At 42.4% G+C, this 12,110-nt stretch overlaps 1 protein-coding gene across 1 annotated transcript; it reads right to left on the minus strand.

Annotated features, from left to right (window-relative positions):
- Positions 1 to 224: 224 nt before the first annotated feature.
- On the minus strand, positions 225 to 11,212 carry LOC115902500 (b(0,+)-type amino acid transporter 1-like). Its single transcript, XM_030946048.1, has 7 exons — positions 11,115 to 11,212; positions 9,391 to 10,140; positions 7,660 to 7,793; positions 4,798 to 4,927; positions 2,036 to 2,160; positions 1,516 to 1,603; positions 225 to 458 (listed from the first exon to the last, which is right to left on the minus strand). The coding sequence occupies exons 1-7, from the start codon at positions 11,193 to 11,195 to the stop codon at positions 225 to 227; spliced, it is 1,542 nt and encodes a 513-aa protein (XP_030801908.1). The 5' UTR covers positions 11,196 to 11,212.
- Positions 11,213 to 12,110: the final 898 nt, after the last annotated feature.

The following is a 12,110-nucleotide window of genomic DNA, read 5'->3' on the forward strand; positions in this document are numbered from 1 at the left end:
TTTGGAATCTATATGTAATGCCACGGCAAAGTTGAAAAGGAGAAAAACATGTCCTCAGAATTTTAGGGAAGCGTGAGAAGTCATAGCTGTAGTCCATCTCACCTGGACATTTAGTGTCACTTGCATTCTACTCATTGCTCTTTACAGAAGAATATTTCCTGAGCCTTGAAAACCAAGGGATAAACCATGAGGTGCAGGCAGCCACGTGAAGGAAGGATGTTATCTCAGTTTGCATCCCTGGTAGTTGGAGCAACTTCCAGCAACAACTGGAGGTGTAAAGTGACTCTCTGTAAGAAGCGAGGGTGGTACTTGAAGCGAACCAGAGGGAAATAAAAAATGATGCCACTGAAAATGAACAGGACAATGTAGAGGATCTCTATTTGGGGTTGATCAATGATGGGAGCTAACACCAGGTACACAGCTGCCATCAGCACAATTATGGGGATGATAATTGGGACCTGTGAAAGCAAAACATCAGCATAAAGACTCATGTAATTCTGGGCTTCTATGTGTCTGGATAACCCTGGAACTTCTGCAGAAGGCTTTTTAGATGAAACCTTTCTGCAACTCGAGGTATTACCTAGAAATACCAATTAATCCAGACATCCTGTTTCCCAGCCTACTCTCACCCCAAGGCTGAACATCCCTGCAAGAGCTACACCACCACCTTAACCCCTGGTCTTTCCTGCCCTCCTAGATCTGAAGATGCAAATTACTGGGTTTAGTGCCAGGTCTGTTCTTGGTCTCCCTACTACCTTGCATCTAAAAACCAAGCTGTAGACAAAACAGAGCAATTGTATTCAAATCAACTGTACCTTAGCACCCTTGCACAAAAAGTTTTATCCATGTGTTGAGGACAGGTGGGCAGGCAATCACAGAGGCAGTTTCTGTAAGCCTGGTCAGAAAGCATTTAAACTTCAATTTGAAGCCATCCTTCCTCAAAGGAGGGTGGCTTGTGCATTCATTAATAATCCTCAGTCACTGAGGAAGCACTGAAGATCAGCTCACTCATGGCTGAAGAACACATGACTCTTGATTTCCCTCCTTTCAGCTGTTTTGTGGGGAACAAACCTGTCCCTATGTCATCTTGAAGAACTTGGAGCACTCCACCTAAGTTATTTTCCCCTCTGCAAGGTTCTTACACCTGGGCTACCCTCCAAGGAGTTTGCCCAAAGTCTGTGAGCATAAACAGGCGATTACAATGTTGATCAGAATCATCCTTCATTTACCGTTTAAATATTTTAGAAAGAAAGAGGATATGGTAGATATATTTTCATAGTGAGGATGCAGGACATTATTAGCTTATCAAGACAGAGAATTCAACCTTGACTTATGGCTGTATGTTCACATTGTCTCACCCCTTGTTGGCTTTGCTGACACAAAACTTGAAATTAAAAAGGAAGGACAACCACATTGAATCTGTCAGCCACCAGTTCTCACTCTTTTCTCTAAATGTTCTCTTAGCCATTTGAACAATATAGGAAAATATTTGAGGGTTTTGTGTTATTACTTTACCTTGTAAGATCTTGGCAGTTCTGGTTTCTTGATTTTTAAATACAGGAGCCCAGAAATAGACATTCCATAGAAAAGCCATGCCATAAAACTTGAAGAAACAAACAACAAAAAAATTAGACAGCATTAACCTTGGGGTGAGATCATCCAGGAATGGGAGTCCTGCCTTGCAGATCCCAGATGTTCATATCTCCAATTAAAAAGGGGAATATTGATCTAAATTTAGTAGTTCCTCCATTATTTTCCTTTCTAGCACAAACAATGAGAACTTTAGAATTATCTTAACATTACTGATTCAATGGGGATGAATCACATTCAGTTAAGTCTCTAGTGACAGGAGCATTCATGCATTGCAAAGGTGCTGGTTCCCCATCTCTTTATTTTCCTTCTTCCCTCCTCCTCTCCCCAGTATTGGTTGGAAAGCAATGGCCCAAGCTCAAAAGGATAATGCAATAAAATACTTATAAACAGTGTAAAACCCAGGAGCACAGGGGATGCAAACAGAAGCCCTACACACACATACCTGAAGAAGTTGACAATGCTGGTGAAGCTCCCTGATATTATCATTATTAAAGACATGGCAGATGTGAACAGTAGAGCAGGGGAGGGCGTGAGGCGTCGCACATGAGCCATGGACAGAATGTCTGGCTGAAAAACAAAGCAAAGCCCTGCATCATCATTTCATGGGCTCAGAGCTCCTTACTCATCCCCCTCAGCTGCTGGTGGGATCTTTGCCTGCAGCCAGAGCCATTCAGAATCAGCAAATAAGCATTATATAAAACCAGACCAACTCTGAGGAGTGTAAATACAGGAAACTCCTTCAAGGGTATTTTTATTGTATCTCACTGGTTTCCTATCAAACATGATCAGTTTGAGCAGGCAAAATGAGTTTTTCAAACTACTGATGTGACAGAATGAGTCAAATTAGAGCTTTTCTGATCACCATCAGGACCTTTTGCCATGGGCCCACTCTTCTGCACTCTGTCATGTCTCTCTGGGACTTGACTTCTCTTGGGATAACTGGAAAATGAGACAAGGACTAGTCCTGAAACATTTATGTGAATACAAATTACACCAAGATTTGTTTCAGTATTAGTAGCCTCTTTATTGTTTGTTTCATTGGGAAAATTTAATGAGAAAGGCTGCTTTTTAAATTTTATTTTATTTTATTTTTAATTCCCAAACAAAATATTATGCAAGGACTTTTGCTAGAGGTGAGTGTTTGAGAAATGGCATAAGCATTCAGCTCATAGTCTGGTATGGTCAGATTCAGACCATCTGTGCCTTTCTCAGCACAGAGTTTGCCATGATAGAGCGGGCATTATATTCAGAGAGAAAAGCTGAGGAACCAGTAACCACCAAAACCAGGGACCACCAAAACCAGCAATCACCAGTCCAGTCATCTCCACCAACCTGGTCATTCATATGCATAAAAGATTCCCTGCTATGAACCAGGAGCGAAGCTGGTGTGGAATCACAGATTCGTAGAATGATTTGGGTTGGAAGGGACCTTAGAGATCATCTAATTCCAACATCCTGCTGTAGGCAGGGACACCTTTCACTAGACCAGGCTGCTCAAAGTCCCATCAACCCTGGCCTCAGCATCCACAACCTCTGTGTGCAACCTGTTTCAGTGCCTTCACACTTGAGGACAGAAATGCCAGATGTTGTGGGTGGGAAGGACCAAAAAAAGCAGATTCAAGAGGAACACAAGAGGTCTGCTCAAAACAGAGGACAAATGCAGCTCAGCCTTTCTTCTCCTCTTTGTGGAGCAGTGTGGTTGAGTGTGTGTGGAGGTGTACCTGTGAGTGAGGGGGGTCTGTATCAGCAGCTGGGATGTGGCAGCAACCTTGAGGGCTTGTTTGCCCAGATACCAGCAACTGGGGAGACTGGGATCCAGGGGCTGAGTATCTGAGCCCAGCTACTGGAGGGACCCATGCTGAACATATGTTCTATATGAATTTCTCACTAATAGATCCCTGATCAGCCAGAGAGGGAATGAAAGGCCCTTGGTGTTGATAGTGCTGGTGTTTGTGTGAGCCCCAGCTATGGCTGTATGTGGAGCTCTATGTTCCCTGCTGGCATGTATAGCTGTGTGTATACATACAGCTATACATGTATGTATGTATGTCTGTATATAAATATGTTTGATACCTGTGTTTGTGTGTGTGTGGCTACTGGGAATGCATGCTGGACTTATTGGCTGGACCAGGGAGGAGGGAGCTGCAGCAGCCTGACCTCCACTGGGTTACCACATTTGGCCCACCTAACAAAACCAGCGATAAACCCAAGCTAGGAAAGATGGAAGGCTTGGTGTCACCTTGTAATTGCGACGAAGCTTGAAGACTAGAGATATCCTATGCTGCATGTAAGCTGGACTACCCATGTGAAGGCTGGATCACCCCTGCTATGAACCTGTGTAGTCAGTATAACAGCTGCAAAGGCAGCTGGCTGGTGCTGGGCTACCTTCCCAGTGCGAGCAAAGGTGCCTTGCAACACACAAGCATGGCCAGGTTCTCCTTTCCTGGCAGGCATATTGACTAGGTCACCCCACAGCCTGTGCCTGGTGCTCCAATGCAGCAGTATTTGAGTGGTTAATTTCAAAGCTGCTCTTTGAATTCAGGCTAGATGCGAATATGTTATCTTTTTGAAAGCACCTGACTGAAAAAGAAAGCCCAGAGACAACATACACTGTGGTATTTTCAGGGTCCCCAGGACAAAGGAGCAATTGAGAATCTGACTCCCTGTTCTTAGAAGGCTAATATATTTATATTATATTATATTATATTATAATTATATATTATGCTATACTAAAACTATACTAAAGAATAGAGAAAGGATCCTTACAGAAGACTTAACAAAATACTAATGAAAAACTCGTGACCTCTCCAAGAGTCCCGACACAACCAGACGGTGATTGGTCATTAAGTAAAAACAATTCACATGAAACCAATCAAACAACCACCTGTTGGATAAACAATCTCCAGACCACATTCCAAAGCAGCAAAACACAGGAGAAGCAATCGGATAATTATTATTTTCATTTTTCTCTGAGGCTTCTCAGCTCCCCAGGAGAAGAATCCTGGGCAAAGGGATTTTTCAGAAAATATGACAGTGACAATACACCTTACATTTGAAAGAGATGAGGATTAATGAGCAAGGAACAAACCCCTTGAAGAGGTATCACTCTGCCAGTTGAACATACACAGTGTTTTCCTCTCTGCTTTAGTGTCACAGGAAGGTGAAGTTGCTCAAAGCAAGCCAGATCCCTTTCTTTGTGCTCACCATGTGGCCCTCCCTGGCAGCAATGTAGCACACACGGCCTCCGCTGAAGAACGTCCCATTCGAGGAACCAAACGTAGACAGGGCCACCGACAGGGAGATGAGCCATGCCCAGCTGCCCAGGACTTTGTCCCTGAGGTGGGAAAGAGTTCACAGCGTAAGATGCGGTTCATAAATGTATTGAATACTCACTGTAGAACCAGACAGGTTACATCACTCCATTATTTCTGTATTGTCAGAATCTTTTTCTGAAGGCTTTCTAATGATTTAAAGTCTTCTTGCAATTCCCATAATATTTAGTGACTAGTAAGTTTGTCATGTCTGACAGCTTTTCTTCCTGCTATATATATATTCTGTCCACACTGCAGTGGTGTACAAAGGGGTCACAACAGGCAAAACCACCTTTTTTGTGTACTGAAGCCATGGGAAAACACCTGGAGATACTGCTATCACAACCAATAATATTAGCTCGGAAATCACAGAAAAACTGTTCCCATCACACTGAAAGAAATAGTCTGCATTACAACCTCTTCCTGAATATGTATAGTATTTTAAGCCTTTAATCCCACATGTGCCTATTACTGCTCTTCTGTGAATCTGACTTAAGCCAAAAAAATGGTCTGAATTCCAGATGTTTGGTTCTATAACATATTCAGACATTTGTTTCACTTTCTACTTAACAGAAGAAGTAGCAGAATTACAGAGTTCAAGGTAAACATTTGGAAGGAATGATAATTTTCTCACCTAAAGGTGAAGATTGTCTTCTGGAATGAAGCAGCATTAAGAGTATTGAGTAATAAATGCTGCTGTTTGGGGTAATTATCACATACACAAACACTGTTTATCTAATTGGAAAAAATCCAAAACTCAAATTTTTTTTAGATCACTTTATTTACAAGCAAACTGAAACCTGTGGTTGCTGTTCAATCACTGTCATCAAAGAAACGCTGGGAAGAGTTTCCTGAGCTTCTTTTGTGGCTGCACCTCTCACCACTGAACAATGTTTCTTTCTGGCAGTTTTCCTCTTATATAGGGAATAAATGCATTTTTATGTGACAAGTCCTCCTCTGGCTTCTTTATGCTCCTCCCATTCTTTCTTAATGGCGTGAATAGCTGCATGTCTTGCTTGTGAGCCACAAACTTCACCTCCTCCTCAGACTGGCTCCCTACCTGTTCCCCCAGCCTTTGAGTGCCCAGATTTCCTGTCACTAATTCAATATTTCTTCCTGAATTGCACTCTTGGGTGAAAAGGTTAATCAGACAGGAAAAGGAGATGTGTTACAAAGGAGGAAGCTCACAAATAACTTGTTAATTAGGAATGATGGGAAAGGAAGTGCAGGGAAAGTTCGTGACACTGCAGCTTAGTGAGGCTTTGTGACATGCTCAAACAAAGCACTAGACCTTTAAAAGCTCCTACTCATAATGGTGTGAAAGGCTATTAGAGAACACATCCAGCAAGAGCTCAGTCAGATCTTCAAACGGGAGATCTTGTGAAATGCACACAGAAGCAAAACTGCTGCTGACTTTTTAAGAAGAGCAGCACATTATCTGTGGATACACCATGTCATAATTTCTGCCAGACAACTCATTTAGGGCTATCAGGGATTCTGTGTCTTTGGAAATATTTAGACTAAGGCTGGATGTTCTGGTGGAAGATCATTGATGGTGTCTATACCTCTCATGATGGTCCCTTCTTTCTGTTCCTAAATTCCTCATCTTGTACAGAAACTGTTTAATGTCACCAAATACTTCAGGTTGAGGAAAAGTAGAAATTGTTTCTGTGCAGCTCTGGAAAAACACAAGCCAGTTGAAGTTACAGTTACCAAAGGCTACCCCACCTGTGTATAACAGCTCTCAAAGGTGTTGAGATCAGCGCCATTTTCCATTTCCCCACAGATGGAGAAACTGAGACAAAAGACTCTGGTCTGCTCTAAATTCCAGGTGCCAAGTAGACAGGATTCAGCTGGTTGACTCCTGTCTCACTCCCAACCCACTGCCTCTGCATTAGCAGGGTGGCACATTGCCCTCTCAATTTCCCTGGAAATATCTAAAATGTGCAAAATTTCTCAGTTCCAAGTCTGGATATGTACCCTTGCTGCATTCCCAGTGCCTGTGGGGAGATGCTCCTGGTGTGACCTTCACCTCTCCCTTATGGACACTTTCCATGGGGTAAAACATGAGTTGGGGGAGTTACAGATTCCCAGTGTAAACAAAGGGAATGGGGAGTAAGGAATGTGCCATCTTGGCAGCCTAGATGCACCTTGGAGACCGTGGTCAGATGGAGCTGGTCAGTCTTGGCCTCATAGAACCATAGAACAATTTGAGATGGACTTTTAAGATCATCCTTTTCCAAGCCCCTGCCATGGGCAGGGACACCTTCCACTAGACCAGGCTGCTCAAAGCCCCCTCCAACCTGACCTTGAATGTTTCCAGGCATGGAGCATCCACAGCTTCTCTAGGCAACCTGTGCCAGTGCCTCACCACCCTCACAGTAAATAATTTCTTCCTTATGTCTAATCTAAACCTACTCTCTTTCAATTTGAAGCCATTCCTGCTTGTCCTACTTCTACCTGCCCTTGTAAAAATGTCCTTTCCAGCTCTCTTGTAGCCCCTATAGGCACTGGAAAATGCTGTAAGGTCTCCCTGGAGCTTTCTCTCTCCAGGCTGAACAGTCCCAGCTCTCTCAGACAGCAATGTGATTCAGCCCTCTGAGCATCTTTGTCACCCTCTTCTCCTCTGTAACATGGCCTGACCAATGCAGTGCTGCCATTCCCTCTGGGAATAACATTGAAATCTCCTGAAACGCAGGAGAGAACCAGTGTTTCTCAGAGCTGCACCGCCCATGTTGCCCCACGCAGTGCTCACCCCCAGGTGACAGCCACAGCTCCTGAAGACAGCAGCTCAGAGGGAGTCATGGCTGCCAAGTAGCTCACGTTTACCAGCAAATACAGGCATGTAACCAAAGGAATGGCAATCATCAGAGCTCTGGGAAGGGTCACCTGGAAAAGGGATGACAGCAGTGTTAGGTGCAGCACTGTGTTTTTTTTGTTTGATTTGGTTTTGCCACCACCCACATCTCTCATTGAAATTCCTCCACTTCCTAAACCTTTCCTCAGAACAAGACCAGAACATAGATCCAGATTCACATGGCAGCTTTCACACCAGTCTCATACGGTTCCAAAGTTAGTCTGAAAAACCCCACAACCAACCAAACAAAATAATTCAAACAAAAAGAACCCACCAAATCTTATTAAAAAGATTTTGATTTGTAGCTGCCTGAGATGCCTTTTGCATTTTTCTTTATTATTTTAATATTGATTTATTTGTTATTAGTATGTTATGTCTCCTGGTGTCCTGCATCTTCCCATAAACACCTCACTGCCCTGGACAAAGTTCCAGTGTATGTTGTATCACATTTAACTACTCTACAGTTTAAATCAAAACAGGGGTTTGATCTCAAAATCTCAAAGGGGATTTGCACTAGGAAGGAAATATTTATTTTTCTTAGTGGCAGGATTGTGTCTTAGAACACCACAGGATCATTTTAAGACTCAATAAAATCAACAGTGTCTTATGCAACTGAAAATACTGGGAAATGGCAACTGTATGCATCTAAGAACATGAAATATCAGTTTTTGCATTCCCCACTCTCAACACAGGACAAGCTACAACAATTCCTAATGGTGGTGTCTCCACTCTGGAAGGGCCTGAATATCAGTGCTCACAATCCTATGGGAGAGAGTGGCCCTGGGATCTTTGCTGCCATTTAGGTTAATATTTAACTGTATATTTGCATTTGATCTGTAGGATCTTGTGTGCTGCACTGGTATAAAGCACACTCTATAAACTCGGCACTCACATAACTCTTGCAAAATAGGAGTTGTTCACTGCTGCAGTGTTTGATCTGTGAAAATGGGTAATATGGCACAGAGAAGGTGATGTGAGATGCAGGTGAGCTACTTCAGTGCCTATAGCATGGACTGCACAATGCTAAAATATAGATGTTTAAAGACGGGGATTCTTCACAGAGTTAGATTCCCTTTCCAGTGAGGCTTGGCTTTCTCTGAAGTTGCCCCTCAATGCAACAGGGAGAGATAAAGTAGTTTTCTAAAGCACAGATTATGGATCAAGTCTTTACGAAAATACATGTTGTTAAGAATCCTTTATGGATTATAGCAGTGAGTGCTTTTCTGAATAAATCTAGGTGTCTACAGTGAGATCCTCTAAACACTAAGAAAAACTTCATCTCCAAAATATCCAAGTGCTGCCTAATAATTTCTTTCCAGTCAATGGGTTATTTTAGGACTTTTATAGGACCACAAGATAGTTTGGCTTGGAAGGGCCCTTAAGATTATCTAGTTCAAATCTCCATGCAATGAACAGGGGTTCCTTCCACTACACCAAGTTGCTCAAAGCCCCACACAAGCTGGCTTTGAACGCTTCTGGGGATGGGGCATCCGCAATGTCTCTTGTGTCAGTGTCTCACCACCCTCACTGTAAATCCCTTGATTACCACTCTTAACACAATCACAGATAGAATCAAACATATTAACAGTAGGATTAAGTAAGTAAAACCCAGCTTGCTTGTTCACTCACCTCAGGCTTCTTCAGTTCTTCAGTTACATAATTTAAGTTGTTCCATCCATCATAGGACCAGAGCCCCTGGTAAAACGCCATTCCAACTGCCCCAATACCTGCAGTGGTGCCTTGGAAACCATTCTGAAAACTCTGAGTTTGTCCCTTGGCAAGCAGCACCAACCCACCCACCACGATCACCAACAAAGCCAAGAGTTTGGCAGCTGTAAAAATGTTCATAACAGATGTTGCCAGCCTCACGTTGAGGCAGTTGATGATAGTTAAAATCAGGATGCAGGCAGCAGCTGTACATTTGACAGCAACCTGTGGAGATGAGCAACCTGGGTAGAACGGTGCAGTGGCATACTCAGCAAAGCTCAGACAGACAGCTGCCAAACTAGCTGGTCTCACCAGGATGACAGAAGTGTAGGCAAAAAGGAAAGCAGGAAAGGAACCAAAAATCCTCAAAATGTAAATATAGTCTCCTCCAGACTCTTTAATTATTGTTCCCAGCTCAGCGTACGACAAGGCTCCAAACATGGCCAGGAGACCACATGCTGCCCAGATCAGCAGGCTGCTGGCAGGGTTCCCCATGTGGTGCAGTACCCACTCAGGGGACATAAAGATCCCTGAGCCTATCATGGTACCTGCAATTAATGACACGCCGCTGATCAGGCCGACCTCTTGTTTCAGTCTTAACTTCTCCTTCCCTTCAGTCAGATCTGTGGATGAATGGAGTGGAGCTGTTGCCTTCCTTTCCCTCATTGTGGAAATGTTAGGAGACAGGAGATGTTGTAAGGAGAGAATCTGAAAAAGGATTAAGGCATTTGAATAAGGACTACCTCAGGCTTTAAGATTTAGTTAATAATTACAAAAGTCACACTGAACGCTGTTAAGAAGCACAAACCTATCTTCTGCATTTCACATTCTTTCATTACCCATCTTATCTTGGTAATTTATTATGCCAAGTTTGATTATCCCTGAATCTCATTGCAAGCAATGGTAATGGATAGTATCCAGCATGACCTCAAAATCACTCAGCATGTTACTGGACTGTGATCCTGGTTATCTCTCCTTTAAATCACGCCTCAAACAGCATGTGAAATAAGGCTCAGGTAAGCAAAGTCCCCATGCAAATCTGTACTTTATTCTTTGCTGAAAAGTCAATGTACAAGTACTTGCCTCAGTGCTCAATCGTATTTTCATTCTTCACCTTAACATGATCAAACAAACAGGTCTGCTGGCCAACATGCAAAGGCTTTGCTCAACAAGGAACATTTCCAGTGTCTTGATCAAAGAAAGGTTTTGCTAAAAACAGTCCAGAGACACTTTTTCTGCACTGCAGTAGGGGGCAATATGAGCTTTTTTCAACTTTAGGAAGTGGAGGTGGAGAAATGTGAAAAGGCTACAATTACATTTTTCCAGGGCCTTTTTACCATTGTACATAAGGTGTGCACAATCCTACCAGACCACAATCTTCAGAGCACTTTGTCACAGCTCATAGTAGACACATTTCAATGCACACATGACAGAAACGTGGCACAAGCTTTTGAAGATACCCCTGACCCTTACTTAGATACCTAACACATAAAATTCCAGACCTTGAGGCAGGTTCTGCTATAAATATGACTATTACAGTGCATGAGAGTGTATTTTGTGATCTGAGATGTGTACGAAGTAGAGTGGAAGGGAACTTCCACATGGATTCCTTGAACTAACTTGAACTAAACTTTACTGGACAGTTATTGTCCTTGGAGGTCTCTTGCAAACTTCTGTTGTGATAAGAACCAGAAGTGAGACCTTTCTCTGCCCTTCACGGCAACCATAGATCTTGAATCTTTAAAACTATCTGTTCTTCTCATATATTTGAGCTAAAAAAGCATGACTATAAACAGAGCAGTATTTATATTGTTTCTCTAAAAATTCCTTCTAAATAATTTAGACTTCTCTTTCTTTGCCTTTTTGCAAAAAAAAAAAAAAAAAAATCTAACTAGCTTTGCAACTCTCTGCAAGAAGAGTCAAGGGTAACTCTTGGACCCTTAACAGAACTCATGGGTCCACATGAAAAACAACACATAAAAGTCATACAGTTTCTCATGCTAAAGCAAATAAAGGTGCTCAAATTTTATCATCAAGCTGAAGGACTTAAATTCTCTAAAGAAGGAAAAAGCTCTCAAATCTCATTAAAAAGTAGAGGGGTTTAGAGTATAAATGTTATTATTAGATTAAGGAATCAATGAAAAAAGTTTGCTGGGTTTCGGAAAGGATTTCAGGAGCTATTCCTAATATCACCTCTCTAGTATTCACTAGGAAATGGATGCCAGTTGGTTTTCTCCTAATTTCAAAGTCCCTTATAGAAATTCACAGCTGATCAAGAGGTAGCTGCAACAAAAGTGAAAGCTTATACTTTATCTGTCAAGTAGGTTTTTTAAGCTTTCCCAGCAAAGGTGTGAGTTCTGAGAATAAACATATACCTTGTACTGCAAGGGTGCAAATTAACACATTTCAAGTTAATGGTTTGCAAAGTGGTTGAGAACTTGGAGGGAGGCATCCCAGTAATGCAGAGTATTTTGGTTTGTTTTTACTAAGTGACAGCGCTCTTCTTGTCTAGTTTAGCTATTTGTAGTGTATTCTTCTTTAAATTGCAAATGACACTGTAAGGCAATGCAGGAATCCTTTAGGGGTTCAAAGGTCTAGGGTTTTTTTCCTGCACTACTGACACTCCTGTGTGCATCAACACA

This window comes from Camarhynchus parvulus, chromosome 3 (assembly GCF_901933205.1).
Source record: "Camarhynchus parvulus chromosome 3, STF_HiC, whole genome shotgun sequence".
Taxonomy (NCBI): Eukaryota; Metazoa; Chordata; class Aves; order Passeriformes; family Thraupidae; genus Camarhynchus; species Camarhynchus parvulus.